The sequence below is a fragment of the Talpa europaea genome, assembly GCF_964194135.1.
Source record: "Talpa europaea genome assembly, chromosome: 3".
Lineage (NCBI taxonomy): Eukaryota > Metazoa > Chordata > Mammalia > Eulipotyphla > Talpidae > Talpa > Talpa europaea.
Window position 1 is genome coordinate 107,025,683 of NC_140069.1, and position 15,583 is coordinate 107,041,265.

General features: G+C 39.8%; 1 protein-coding gene across 2 annotated transcripts in view; it reads right to left on the bottom strand.

The window, feature by feature from the left end:
- The window catches only part of ELMO1 (engulfment and cell motility 1), a gene marked incomplete at both ends in the record, with an annotated part of 519,094 nt that overhangs the window by 12,737 nt on the left and 490,774 nt on the right, over positions 1 to 15,583 (bottom strand). For both annotated transcript variants that reach the window (XM_084229578.1, XM_084229579.1), the window contains 2 exons: positions 548 to 630; positions 8,527 to 8,634. In XM_084229578.1, coding sequence (XP_084085704.1) covers positions 548 to 630; positions 8,527 to 8,634 — 191 coding nt within the window. The remainder of the gene's footprint in view (positions 1 to 547; positions 631 to 8,526; positions 8,635 to 15,583) is intronic.

Consider the following 15,583-nt stretch of genomic DNA (forward strand, 5'->3'; position numbering starts at 1 on the left):
AATTTTTTTGAGTCAGCTGGTCTCTGCTTTTCCCTGACTTCACTGAGACCTCAGCAAGGATACTGAGGGCTGAGAACAGCAGGAGAAAATGAAAGATACAGAAGTGAAAGTGAGGACAGGAACATAAATGGGAAGCTGGAAGAGGGCAGAGAATGGATGGGGATGAGAGGAGAAAGTTCTAGAGAGAACTGGAGAGGGGGCAAAAGTGAGGAGGACAATTGCTAAGGCAGGAAATAGTCAGAAAGCAAGAGAATGGAAGATAATGGTAGGAATTCAACAAGTATCAGTGAAAGAAAGAATAAGGCTAAGAGATGTAAAACAGAATGCTGAGTGAAGGAACACACACACATTCTCTCATACACAACAACAACAAAACTTTGATTTTATAAATTAAAGAAATTGCATTTAGAATCTTTCATTCGTGAAATAAAATTCTTCCTGTTGAATTTCAATTCACCCATTACATTTCTTATTGTATTGCTGCCACAGAAGACTGGGCCCACCACAGTTGCTGACAGAGCTATTTGCAATAATTTGAAAATCATACCTTGTTTTGTTTAAGGGCACCTTTCTCTTTCATATGAGGGCAGTCCTTTCCTGTCACCACAGCTTTGATATCTGCCACTGGCACTGCAATTCATAAAAGAAAATGAAAGTCACTACACCATGTGAAAGCTCAGACGTCAATGAAGAAGCAGGCCTAAACATCAAGTCTGCTATCAAAGTTGTTATTTCCAGTAATGACTATAAAAAGAGAAAGAAAGGAAGAGAGAAAGAAAAAGGGGAAAGAGGAAGAGAACTCAGATGGTGTCCCAGGCCTAGAAATTAAATTATATTCTTTTATTCTGGTAAAGAGCATCCATGGAGAGATCTGTCCATCAGCAGAATCTAGTTCACTAAAATCAATACCTAAAACAATAATAACCATCCATTATAGTCATGTTAAAAGTGAGAGTATTAGAAGCAGCTGCACTAACAATAGTAATATTGATACTAGTACTGATATTAAGGAAGATATCTATGTTCTAGGAGCAATGCCAACTGCATCACATATATCAGCATCTCTTGCTATAGTAGCTGCATCTAGATAGTTTCTGCATTTTGGATAATGAGTAACAGCAACCCTATATTAAAAAAATTATCTGAATCTAAATGGTTCTGAATTTTCACTCTTTAAATTCTAACTATAACATTTCTTGAATTCTTACAATGATTCTGTGAGGCAGATTTTATTACCCCTATTTTACAAACAAAACTCAATAAAATAAACATTCCTTCCTGATAGGAAATTTAGTTGGTATTTATCTTGAAGATTCTGAGAATAATGCAGTTAGATAAAATGATGTTATCTTATGTCTTACTCAGCACATCAGAAAGATAGAAGGCAGGGAAGTTTGTGCATTTAAGACATTTGTTAAGATTACGTGAGGGGGCTCCCTGGTGGCACATAGGGTTAAGCACAGCACTATGAAGCTATCCACAGCCTCTGCAGCACGAGTTCGATCCCCAGCCAGCCAGGGAGCTACCCACATGGCGCAGCAGACCTCTCCTGCCTCGCCTGCTGCTCCCCTCAGCAGTGTATTTCAGTCAGTCTGCCTGTTCTGTTCCCCACTCTGTCTTTGGTGAATCCTCTCACCCCCCACAACCGTGTACCCCAGTGATTGTATGCATAAAAAATCTTTTTTAAAATATTTATTTATTTATTATTATTTTTTTTTGTGGGACCCTTGCCGGTGGCCGGGGAATGAACCAATGCTGCAGAGGCTGTGGGCAGCCTCCCAGCCCAGTGATCAACCGCCACGCCACCAGGGGAGGCCCTTTATTTATTTTTAAAGATTTATTTATTTATTTTATACAAGAACCTGCGCCACCAGGGGAGGCTCAAATCTTTTTTTTTTTTTTTTTAATAATGATCATTTAATGAATGCAAACTAAAGACTCAGTCCCAAAATTCTTCCTTTTAGAGTCTCACTTTTCTAATAAGTACACATATAAGGAAATTTCTACATTTATGCTACCACTTTATCCTAACTACTACATAAAACTATTCTGGTGGTGGTTTGTATAGAAAATGTTTTTACTCATTCAGGTATCGTTTGAGAGAATATGATTATATGCATGTTATTCCAGAGTATTTTGATGGTGTCATCCACCCCCATTCTTCTTTTAATGATCTTAAATACTGTAATATCACAAGTCACAAAATTACAAAAGACAAGAAAACTTCCCTCCATTGATCATAAATAAATAAATCTTGAAAAAAAAGATGATGTGAGAAAGAAAGTGGTAGGAACCTTAATGTACAAAAAATAAAAAAAAGTGAAGTCATCTGTCTCTCTCCAATCCTGCAAGGTACTGTGAATCTAGGGTCACTTGGGATATATAGGAACATTGCAACTCTTGAAAAAAAATCTTTTCTAGGTAATCCAAGACCTTTTACTAACCCTGGAAATGAGCAGGGCATTGATAAACCTCTTCAGGACTCTGTGCAGGCTCCTCCTGCTATCTGTCCTACCACATCTCCTTCATCTTACAGTCCTGATTCTGTCTCTTTAGTAAAATAGTAAACTGCATTAATAAGTACATTATTTGTACTAATTAATAATTGGCTTTCCTTTCCTTCTGAGAGAAAGAAATGACATTTCCCTACAACCTTTGTAGTTCTGGTCAAGGAAACAAGAGTAGAAATGGCAAATCTCTTTTCTTGGCGGAGGGAGTGTGAAGGTCATATCCATCAGCCTCTCTTCTCCAGTTGTAGACAGAAGAGGCAACATGTTCCATGCAGATGGCATAACTATGGGCTGGCAAAGCAGTCACATGCCTGTGTCCCTGAGTATAACTGTGTGGAATGATCTTTTGCCAACCAATGCAAGTTAAGTAATGTGAGTGAGAAACTTTTGTTGAAGCCAGTGAGAATTTGAGGTTGTTTGTTCCTGTACCATACTATAGCAATGCAGCCTTCCTGAGTGTCATAACCTTTGTGTTGGCATTTTCCTGTAGGAGGTTCAATGATTCCTGAAGTTCTCTTTGAACATAACCACTGGCTTCAGCCTTCAATTCAATTTTCATAACCAGCAATTAGTCCTAATTGCTCTGATGGGTCAATCTGGCTGCCTAATTATTACCCCTGGAAGGGGCAATTTGTACACTTTGGAAAGTTGGTTTACTTTTCTATGGAAAATACACCAGTGAAGTGATTTTTTGATAAAATTAACTTGCTTTCTCAAAGTTAAAAAATCATCTCGAGCTTCAGATGGAGTCTGAGTCACAGTACTTTGTAGAAAATCTCTTGTTGTATAATATATAACATGGTCAACGAACTACAGAGAGGTGCCGGCAATCTATGAATAGTAAGTTAGCCCTTGGCTTTGAAAACCCATCATATGGAACGGGACAAGAGTAACACAAAAGTCTATTGTGGGGGCAGTCTTCAGAATCTCTTATGAGAAGCCTTCAGGAGAGAGGAGGCACTTTTCCACAGTGCTTGTGATAGTACATATTTTATGTTTTTATAAGAATTGTCCCCTGTCAAGGACACAAGCTGCTATATTACTCACAGGATTGTGGCTAAAAGGAAAACACAAAATTCTAAAAATACATTGTGGCTTTTAAAGGTTGCTCTTTGCATAGTTTGTCTCCAGATGCACTGGAAGATTAGTGGACATCAGCAGGGCTAAAATGCCATCCTCTCTGTCCCAGGGGCAGAGTCAGAGTGATAAGTCTATGTATCTTAATCTACACCCTAAAGAGGCAGCAGAGGGCTCCTGATAACTTCAAAATCAGCTCAATGTTTCCATCAAACCTGCTCATGTGGGCGCAACATCAAGAATAGGGTCCCAGGATATGAGAAGCAGGAGCGTCACTATTGGGGTCCTACCTGTCACTCTTATTCTTTGGGGACTAGTCTCTTCTTTTCAATGTTTTTTTCAGTTTGAGCAGAATTGAGACAATCTAATCCAACATTCCCATTTTACTGCTGGCAAGACTGAGGTTTTAAGAGAAAATGATAAAATGTCACATAGCTAGTGGGGGGCAGAACTGGGACCACTGCCCTTTTTTTTTTTTTTAATAGAGGCATGTTTTATTTATTTATTTGTTTGTTTGTTTGTTTTGTTTATACATGCACTGGGTACAGTCAGAAGCGCGGGAGGGTGAGAGAATTCACCAGAGCCAGAGCAGGGAGCAGAGCAGGCAGAAGGACCGAAGTACACCGCTGAGGGGAGCAGTGGGCGGCAGGAGAGGTCTGCGCGCCATGTGGGACCCTCCTGCGGTGGCCGGGGAGCAGCCGGGGATCGAACTGACGCTGCAGAGGCCGCGGGCAGCTTCGCAACCCAGCGCTCAACCGCTGCGCCACCGGGAGGCCCGGGACCACTGCTCTTTCTTCCATTCGGTACTTCCTTGCTAGTTTATTTCTCCCTAAGTATGGAAAGGTCACAGCACCCTCAAATCATGTAGAATACAGCTCCAGGATGTGGTTATCACTTCAGATAATTTAGAAAATTCTTTGATTGCTAATATCTACAGAACTGTAATTGTGAATTAAAATAAAAATACTATGGAAAAAGTAAATGTGGCCACATGATAAAAATAGTTTCCACTTTTTTTTTTTAAGATTTATTTATTTATGTATACAAGAATGGGGGCACAGGCCAGAATTGCAGGGGGTAAGAGGACCCACCAGAGACAGAGTGAGGAACAAAACTGACAGACTGACTGAAATACACTGCTGAGGAGAGCAGCGGGCGAGTCAAGAGAGGTATGCTGCACCATGTGGGTAGCTCCCTGGCTGGGGATTGAACTCGTGCTACAGTGGCTGCAATTAGCTTCATAGGTTGTGCCTTAACCCCTTGCACCATCAGGGACGCCCAATTTCATTTTTCATCACTGGGAGCCATGTTCAGCCAGAAACCACCCTGGTAAGCCAGGTGTACCTATTTTGTATATGGTTCCATAGTCAAAGTTCCCATTGGCAGAGGTAGGGCGGAGGGGCAGGCTGACCCCTGGAGAGTTCAGTCAAGTCTCTGGTCTCTAACTTACCAGCACAGAAGAGTGGACGGCTTTGTCTTAGGAATCACAGAATCTGGGCTTGAATTTTAGATCCACGTATTGGCTATATCACTTTAAGTTTAAGTTCTTAGACCCTAAGTTTCCTGGCCTGCAGTGTGGAACGGCAATACCATATGCCTCCCAGGGTTGCTCTGTGAATTAACTCTTAATGCTGAAAGCAAGGTCATTGCTGGCTGTTAATCTAGGAAGTGAGTGGGTAAAAATCTGAAAGCAAGGTCATTGCTGGCTGTTAATCTAGGAAGTGAGTGGGTAAAAATCTGAGCCTTGGAATTAGATGGTTGCATTGAGATCTTTGTTCGAGGATTCATGGGCCATGTGACCTTGAAGAGTGTCATATTTTTCTATATCACAGTTTCCTTATCTGTCAAACAAGGGCAATGATAGCTATCTCTTCACATCGTCAAGAGGATAATTTATCTAAAGCTCTTTGCACAGCTCCAGACATACAGTAAGCCCTCAATAAATGTTATTTGCAATCATTCTTATTATTAATAATCAAAATCAATTCCCTCTATATATTGAGGGACCTGAATTATTCACTGTCAGTGACCCAAATCGCTGACTTTGCTCTGCTGTCTCAGCTGCTCTCTTTATCTACTGGAACAGGCTTAATCGCCTTGTGTGAGGGGGCTGTGCTTTTTCTCCCCGGTCCCTTTGATGTGGGAGCAAGGAGTGCTGGCCTAGATTCTTTCAAAAGGAGGCAGGGGGATCCTGAGCATGGTCAGAAAGCAATGTGTAGTATTTAAGGAAGTGATGGGAACCTATAAATCAGGTGGGAGGGACGTGGGATGAGAGGGCATATAAGGAGATGTGGAGCCATCTAGAGCCCTATCTCCTGTCACACCAAAAGAATATAAGAAGCAAGATTTCCTAAATCTTTAGAAAGAAGACAATTAAGGAGAGGCCCTCAATCTGTATTAATAAGATTCAGTTACATTCTTTGATTCATCAATATCTCAATATACAGCACTGATTCACTCAAGGGGCAGAAGACAATTTTCCCCTTGGTCTCATGACAGGGCAATCTTATGTAGTAAGAGGAATGGCACTTAACATTAATTAAAGGAACATTTCATTTTTCTAGTGCAATGAGGATTCTGACTTTTAAGGACTCCAAGAGAGTGGGCCATTTTGCTCCAGGCAGAATGTAGAATTGGAACTAAATATAAATCAGGTGTAAAGTAGTAAATTGTGGTTTCCACACTCTGGGACTTCTCATCTCAGGCACATAATAGTTTCATTTTATTTCATTATATGCATCTACCCTTTCTATGGCACATATGGATAATCATGTATGTGTGTGTAGTTTACAGCTTGTTTTATCTTGCAACAGATAAACTGGTTATAAACTGCTCTTTTGAACTCCGAATTACAGGCAATTCCCTGACTTAGTGATGGTTAGACTTAGGATTTTCAAGTTTACAATGATGCAACAATTTTCACTGAATATATATTTAGTGAAAACTATATTTCAAATTTTGAAGTTTGATATTTTCTTGGGCTAGGGATTTGTGGTACCATACTCTTGTGATGCTGGCCAGTGACAATATGCCATAGATCCCAGTTGACCACACGATCACAAGAGTTAACACTCTATAGTGTGCTATGTTGTCAGGGTTTATGAGACAATATGGTTTGTGTTTTTTCCATCCCATCAAGTCTATGAAACAGCCAGCTGTGTCTGAGATATTCTACATTTTTTTTTTTTTTTATAAAATAGGTTTTGTGTTGATTAGTTCACCCAACTGTAGAATCAAGGAAGTGTTCTGAGTGCATTTAAAGTAGGCTCAGCTATGATGTTCTGTAGGTTAGGTGTATTAAATGTATTTTTTACTAATAATATTTTCAGTCTATAATGGTGAAATAGAAATGGTGAAGTAACAATTTATCAGGAAGTAACCCTAAGGTAAGTGAAGTAAGAACTGAACTAAATTTCAAAGGCTGAAGACAGAGTTTTGGAGTCACTGTGAGAGGGGACTGCAACAACCCTTTCTGAGGATATCACTCCACTACTGAAATCTGTTTGGAGACTGAAGCTCAGGATCTGCTCTTCTGCAACTACCCTGGCAAGCTGCTTTCCCTGACATGGGCATTTCCTAGCTCTGTACCTTCATGCTGGGTTATAGGAATGTTGGCCTACTAGAGTGGAGGAGGGGCATCAGATTTTGGGTAAGCCTAGAAACTGTTCTTACACAATGCTCAGGTGCTACCCATCTCTTGACCTTTTTGAGGAAGAAGGTGACCTATTTCAAAGCAATGGGACAAGTTAGAATGGAAGTGCTGCATATAAAACCTGTGATCAAAAGTCCTTTCATTTTTGTGATAGGATTATGATCTTCAACTTTAGTTATATTCTATTTTTTAATAGTCTATTTTGGCTAAAATTAAATGCTGGTACCCACTATCAATTCCTTTGATTTTTATAATTTGTACTTAACTGCTGAAAGCCACATTTGGGGATCACTATGAAGCATGTCAGCACAGTATCTAGTTGGGCATTTCTCACTTTGAATGCACATCAGAATTGCCTGGAGGGTTTGTGAAGACAGAGACTGTGCCCCTTCTCCATAATTTCTAATTAGGGGATCTGAGAATTTGCATCTTACTAAGTTCTTAGGTGATGCTGCTACTGGTCCTGGGACCACACTTTGAGAACTAATACTTGAGCTAGTCCATGGTGGGATGGGAAGGCTTTCTCACACCCGAAGGGAGGTCCTCATTATAGAGAGGTCCTCATTACAGAGGTCCTCATTATAGAGACCTGGTCACCTCTATGGCAGAGATGTGTAGACAATGCTTCAGACTCTGCATCCTTGGGTTTCAGATTTCTCTCTCTGCCTGTTAACAGCGCTAATAATGTGGGCGGGGGAGGCAGCACTCCTATGAAAAGAAACGCTACTGATAATCTGAACTAAATGCCACTACAAAGACCAGACTGTCCCATTTTTAAGTTGGAGTAAGAGAGACTGTTCTAGGCTGTCTGCTGATATGTCAGTGTGAGAATGTTGGGACTTGCCTATTTGCATTTATTTTTACCTTTTATGGCCTTGAGCTGTGACAAGTGCAGTCAATCTGACTTCCACAGGTTGTAGGGTGACAGAAGGGAGGTGCTAGGTCTTTTCTGGGTCATCAGAAAAGGACAGTGGACAGAATCAGGCTTATATTGCTTTTGCTCCTTGAAATAGCCCCTAGATTATTAATGTGAAAGTAGATGTTTGAACCCCAAGTTTTTATCTTTTAAGAGAGATACCTGAGCTTCCTTTTAGGCCCTCCCCTGTTCAATCCCCTACCCAGGTCCATCAGGCTTGTGCTTGATGAGAATGCTTAAACCAGAACTTATAATAGAGTGACATGTCCTATGGGTTTATTTAGGTTGGTAGTTTTTCTGCAGGATGTTTTGTGACCAGGGAACAAATGAGCAACCAAAATCCAGGTCTTTTACTCAGAAGACTCACTTACGTTTGTCCTGCAAGGAATCATGGGGCACTTCTCCCTGAGGACATTCTTCTAAGTCTCCATAATGCAGGACCTTGTGGTTTGGAGAAAGCCGACAATACCAAAATTTGTCTGAGGAAGAAAACACAAATTTACATGGTATGTTATTCTGTTTTCCAAAAACATTAATATCCTTATTTCCTAATAGTCTGTCCTGGAGAAGCAAGTAATTCATTTGATTTTAATTTTTCAGGAAAGAACGAATTCTAGAGACCTGGGCAGTAAATCATCTCTTAATTTTAATAAGTAATTAGCACCTGTCCTGCTTGATACACATTTAGTGACCATTGCGAAAGTTATCAAATCATCAAGTACTATGGCAATAAGCTTTCTGAGGGAGTAGTTTCAGAGGATGATTTTATCAGTACCTATAAATTCTGTGGGAATTAATCCTTATCCATATAAACCTAACAAAAGTGGGAAGAAAAAACAGTTTTCTCAAAAATTTCTCTGAGATTGGAAGACTACTGAGAGAGTTGTGGGCCATATCTTATTTGACACCAAACTAACCCAACCACTGAGACAAATATACCCAAATTAATCAATGAACTATTAGTATGCTAGTGATACACATAAAGGTCGGAATTTATGAGGAAATAATCTAAGTGATTCAGGCATTTTTCCTATGAGTGGAAATATAATTGCCTTTCCAAATCCTAGAGTTGAGTTCTCTAAATAGATATGACCAGGACCTTAGGATCCTTTGTATAAATAACTCTTTTAATTGACTTCTCATTATCTGCTAAAGACCTTAGGTAAGCAACTTGTTTGAGTGGGTGTGTTGTGAAAAATAATGTGTGGAGAAGAGAGCCACTATCTTCATAATTGCAATGCCCCAACTCCACACACAGTTCCTGATAATAAAAGTTGCACAGTTAGTGTTGGCTAAATTGACAAATGAAGACCCAAGGGGACTTAGTCAAATGCCTAAGACACAAGTCCATTACCTGTAAACCCCATAGTGCCATTACACAGTTGGCAGACATAGTGGCCATGGTTAAAGCACTTCATGATTTTGTCTACAAACATGAATTGTTTTGAAATCACTTGAATAAAAGCTCTCCATAACATTGTAGGAAAAATGTTTTTATGTCTAAAATTGCTTTCAATGAAAAACCATAACTTAACTCTGATTCTTTTATTAGAAAAGTAAGTTTTAAAAATGGAAGTAAAAACCACACAACAAACAAAGAAAACATCCGAATTCGATCTACAAAAGCAAAATGCCTCTGTGATTCCTAGCTTCCTTATCTATAAATAGGGTATGAGAATTCCTGAATACTTTAGAATATGGTAATCCATATGTTTAAAAGACTTTTAACTCTGATGTGAAAATTTGAAAGGAAAAAATTATTTGATGGCTAGGAAAACCTCTGGAATTGCTCAATTTTCAAAATTACATCACACACATACACAGACAAATATAGGTCATCTTTCTGAAGAACTTGGCAAACAGTCAATTTTTTTTTGGTATATGCAATTATCAGTTTTCCAGGAAGAGGACATATTTGGGAATTGGACTTGCTATTCACTATAGGAATTTTGAGCTCCAGAGGAAGAGGCCATGCTTTGGTTTCCAGTGATAAATCTGGGCACCAAAAGGATGTTTTATCACATCTAAATGTCCTGTGATGACCACAAATCCAGCTGTGGAAATTCCATATTGTAAGGTAAATGGTTTTCAGGCTTTTCTGCCCTCCCTTCATTAGGATTGCCCTGCCTGATGGGGCACCTGCATTTGTTACATTGTTGTGTTATTTGCTTCTGTGGGCCATGACTGCAGTACTGAGATATTTGCCAAGAGAAGCAGAGGCAGAGGAAGAGGCAGGAGAGAGAAGGGGAGAAATAACGCCAGAGAAGCCCAGAGTGAAGACTTGCCGGGGGCCTGGAGGTCTGCCGGCCTCCTGGCCCCCTGGCACCCCTGCCTGCCTTGTACCTTGTTGCTGCACTACATATAAAAGCTCAATACAAGCCTGAGAAAGCCACCGAGGGCTCCAGGACAACTTTACCCGTCGGGTCTGCTCGGATAATAGAAAACCTGCTCTGTACTCTTCCTGGCACTACACATATATAGCTTTCCTTCCCCTGCTGCTTCTGAGGTGACATTTTTAGCTAAATGAGCAACTGAAAGAAAATCAGGTGAAAGAAAACCAGAAAGGAATCATGAGATTGGCCCTTGTATACACTGGTCTTACTCTGCTCTTTCTACAAATCCCTCACTTCTCAGGCTGGGGCAGTTTCTAGGGGTTAGAGATGGTAACCTGAAGACAAAACATACTGAAGACAAAGCAATCAAAGATCAACTACCCTCAATATATTTGTAGGGCATTGAGAAATTTAACTGGTACAAAATTTAGTGCAAGTATACTTTGTGGAGAAAAATGCAAACACATCATTTGAAGAGATAGTCATTTGTAAGGCTTCTAAAAATTGTGCTGCATATACTTCAGGGTAGTTTGTTATTTATTTGATGAATATTTGCAGAGTGCCTACAAGGTACACAGCACCCTAGCAGATACAGCAAAAGTCACTAGGATGAAAGGCAAACCTGAGAGACAAAGCCAGGGAAGTGATCTTTCACTTCTTGAGCACAACTAAGAGAAGGATGGTGCAGACACTTATCAGGTCTTGGAAATAGGGCGAGAGACTCAATGACTTCACCTGCAATGCAGGGAAACAGGATTAGGGCAGTCTCTTATGCAAGATTTTGCATTCAGAAACTATTAGAGAATATAGTATCTGCTTGTCAGGGACACAGGGGGCAAGACAAACATTTTCTTAGCCAATGTTTACTTAAAAAAAAACACAAAAGGCTACCTGGGCTCTGTCATTATGATATCTGGTGACTAGAAGAAAGAATTTCCTCCTTCCAGAGGCTAAGATACCTTTGGTTTTTATACTACCCTTCTCTGGCTTTCCTTGTATCTCTGGGTAATTCATACAAGTTTCCTCCTTGTCTACTACAAAAAGCAGTGTGTGTCACTGACATAATTGACATGTTCTGCTTCTTCCCATCATGTATGAAACCTTGGATGGATGACAAAATAATGAAAAAGGGACTGAAAAGGCTCAGGAAGATTGTGTTGACTCACATACACTCTACCAGTATCCTTTTTTTTTTTTTTTTAAGGATTTAGTTATTTATTTATACAAGAACTGGGGCACAGACCAGATGCACGGGAGGGTGAGAGGACTCACCAGAGACAGACTGGGGAACAGAACAGGCAGACTGATGAAACACACTGCTGAGGGGAGCAGCGGGCTTGACAGGAAAGGTCTGCTGCACCATGTGGGACCCTTGCTGGCCAGCTGAAATCAAACCGGTGCTGCAGAGGCTGCGGAGAGCTTCATAGCTTGGCGTTCAACTGCCTGCACCACCAGGGGAGGCCCAAGGTCTGTGTGTCTTGAAGGTGGAGCTGAGAGAGCTGCTAGTTCCCAGCAGCACTGCACCCTGACTTGTTGGGAGAGCCCATTTCAGTGTCAACCAGGAGCAGCTTGATTTGTAGTTTCTTTTAAGGTGAGAAAAATGTGTATTTTCTTTCAAAAGCCAGCATGATGCTACTAGTTTCTCAATCCCTCAGGGCAATGAATGAGTAGATTGTGTCACTAAAAGCAATTAGCAGGAAGCAGTGAGAACATTATCAAAGATTGTTTACTAGCATTTAAAGAGAAAAGAGTTAATATAGAGGTGTTCCAGTCAATTACAAATGTTAGTATGTTAATAGGCATCTCTTTATCCCTAAATTCAAAAACTGAGAATATGGAGACAATTTTCTCTTTCTTCTCTTGGATAAATGACAGAAAACCTGGTTCCAATGATCACAAGTTTGGTAAGATGGTCTTTAGAACTGACTGAAACTATCCTCAGTGTCACATAAATCATTAAGGAGCTGATAGTAATCGACAACTGTAATTCTTCAACACTATTAGGTAGAATTTTCTGCAAGGATGGAGATATTCTGTATCTGCTTTAGCCAATAGTAAAAGGAGAACTTTTAAATGTTATTTAATTTTAATTACCTAAAATAGCACAGGTAGCTGTATCGAATAGTGTGGCTCACTATCTTTGTCATCCAGGCTAGAGGCAAGCTTGGACTGGACAGCAGGTCTTTGGGGGAGACTGGAATACTAAGTAATAGCTACTGTAGGTGAGTGTAAAATACTAATCTGTTCAATGAGGTACAGGCACAGCAAGAACTGGGTCTTGATTGACTGTTATGGAGTTATGGGGGGATCTTTGTTTTGGGTACAAAGCTCATAGTTAGAGGGCCTAAGGAGTCCTGTGTTTGGGAGGCAGGTATCCTTTGCTTAAGTCTAGTCCTAGGGCACTTCCATTAAAATTTAGTATTTTTCCTTGGTTAACCTAAAATGTGCAAATTCCTCAGTGTGTTCAGAAGGCCCACATCTTTCCTAAGGTCAAAACCTTTCTAAGTTACAAAACATGAGGGAGCCCAGCAATATTTTTAAAGGAAAATGTCATCTTCTAGATGATGAGATGCATATTTCTCTGTTGGTCCCATAAAGGAAGACTACAAAGATGATAAAAAGATAACTACAGATCCACTAAAGTTCATTCTGCCTCTCAAGTCCTTCTCACTTCACTGGATGTTCTTCAGAATGAGACACTAGTGTTTTGATTCAGAATTCTGCCTCCCTGGGGATTACATATTCTTTCACAGTAAAAGATGATGCCAAAGCCCCCAAATCCTTTTAACGATGGTTTGGCCTACACAGTGCTTTGGCATCACTTAGACTCAGTTTATGCCGTGGGCTCTGCTTCAAAATATAAAAACTCTAGTGATCCTTGTTCATTTGTGAAGTAATTTTAAGAATTATTGGAGAAAAAAATATATATATAATTTCCATCATGCACCTTTTGCAAAGCTGGTTCTCAATAAATATTAGCATCTTCCTGTTCTCTCACTCAGTGGTAGCCCTCTTGATCATACTACTGGTCCCTCTGCCTTTTAGCAACAATGAATCTTATTTTGATTGATTGGAACCTGCCTTGTTCTTGAAAATGAACTGGCTTTTCTGCCTACGAAAATATGTTCATTTAAACCTGTGTTTTTGTACAAATGCGTTTTGATAAAGTTTAATGAAATATTAAAATAATTCAATCAACGGTAGAGAAACAACAACTGTTCGCCCACAAAGGTTCACAGGGTTAGGCTAAAGGAGCAGTGTCAGGTACACAGCCCTTGTGGCAGCAGTACAGAAGCATGCTGATCTCTCATGGGTCTGGATGTATTTTGTCCACTATTGAGTTCCAAATTAGGTTTTTCATGTTAGCACTTACAGGAGGAATGATGAACAATGACAAAGACAATGTATTCAGCGAGAAGCAAGTTTCATAATCTTGTCTTGAAATGGTTCTCTAATTGTTCACCTTGGGTTCTTATCAAAATCATGCAGTGCAAGTGATTATGAAAGACCCTAATCTCTGAATTATAAAGGAAGTAGGGGGTAGCTCCTGAGCCTCCCAAATCTCATGAAGTACATAATGACCTTAACGTAATTTCTGGGATTTCATTTTAAGCCTTTGGTGTAGAGGCCAGGGAACATGACAGCAACCCTTTTTTGTGCGGGTTTCTGAGCAAGAGCCTAACATACCCAGTAGTGGGTAGTAGGAGTGGAAGGAGGGAAGCAGGTATGTGACATCCATTAGCACTATACTGCCTGAGTTTAAAAGTCTATATTCTGAGGCGCTACTAAATTAAAAATTAATATTAAATATCATTAATGAATATGTGTTCCTGTGCCAAGCACTCTACTAATTGCTATAGATGCCTAACTTTATTTAACCCTTACAACAATTTTATGTAGGAAGTGAAGTCATCCCAGATGATAGATGGGGGAACAGAAGCACAGACACATTAAGCAGGTTGCCCAAGGCAGCTATCAAGTGGAGAGGCCTGGATGTGAACATAGCTTGACATGTCTCACATGATTCACTGCCTCTTAGTCTTAATGTGGTCAGAAGCCCCAGGAACCCAGATATGTAAATGTCTACTGCATGTTATCCTCATTTGCAGACCAGCAAATATCCACTCAGGGGCCTTGAGCCCAGTGAGGCCTGTTAAGGCCACATTGATCCTCCACTTTTCAGTTCTGTGGGATGGGAAACTCATTTTCCCCTATAAAGTTAATACTAAATCTCCTCTGAGTCAGATTCACTCTTTGACAAGTTTAAAGCAGTGTGGTGAGTTGCTCTTTGACCTGTGAGGGCTTGAGGGAGGTAGATGTCAGTACCCCTCTGAGATGTCAGATGAAAGTATACTTTTCTTAAGGGAATTAAAATGATCTACATTATGTTCTCATTACTCTGTGTAAATCTAAATGGAATGTCTTGATGGGGTAATAGGAAACCAATTTCAGCACAATCTGCTCTGCATCCCTATTTTTAAGCACATGGAACTGGTCACTAGATTTTAAATCCATTTACCAAATACCAAAAAGTTTTCTATCTGTATTCGGAAGGATGATTTTATATTAAACACAGATGGTCATGCTCCCTAGGGAGCTCAATTAATAAATTTATAACATAGATGCTAATTTTTTTGTTGACTGAGTAATTCATTTTTAGAAAATTGGAAATATTTATTGATAAGAGACTAATTAATGTCTTGAAAAAATAAAAAAAAACACTGTAATTATGAAATTTAGAAACAAGATTATTCTAGTTGAATCTATCCATTTTAGTCTAAAAAGGGAAGTCTAGTGTTGAAGTAGATGGGATGGTTAAATTGTGTTCTTTGCGTTAGGTCTGAAGGATTTTAGCTGCATATTCATGGAAGAATTTAGTGGTATGTGCTTATTTGCCACACTTTCCCCACTACTCAAGTACCCTTTGCCCAATATCAAGTAAATAAACCTTCATAAATCATCTTTATGGTACAGTGCACCCTGAATATTGATTTTTTCAAAAAGCAATGAAGAGATCAGAGCATAGAGTTGATTACCTGGCTTAACAGAGCCAAAATATCGAGTCCTACTTTCCCAGTTAATAGATGGGAACTTG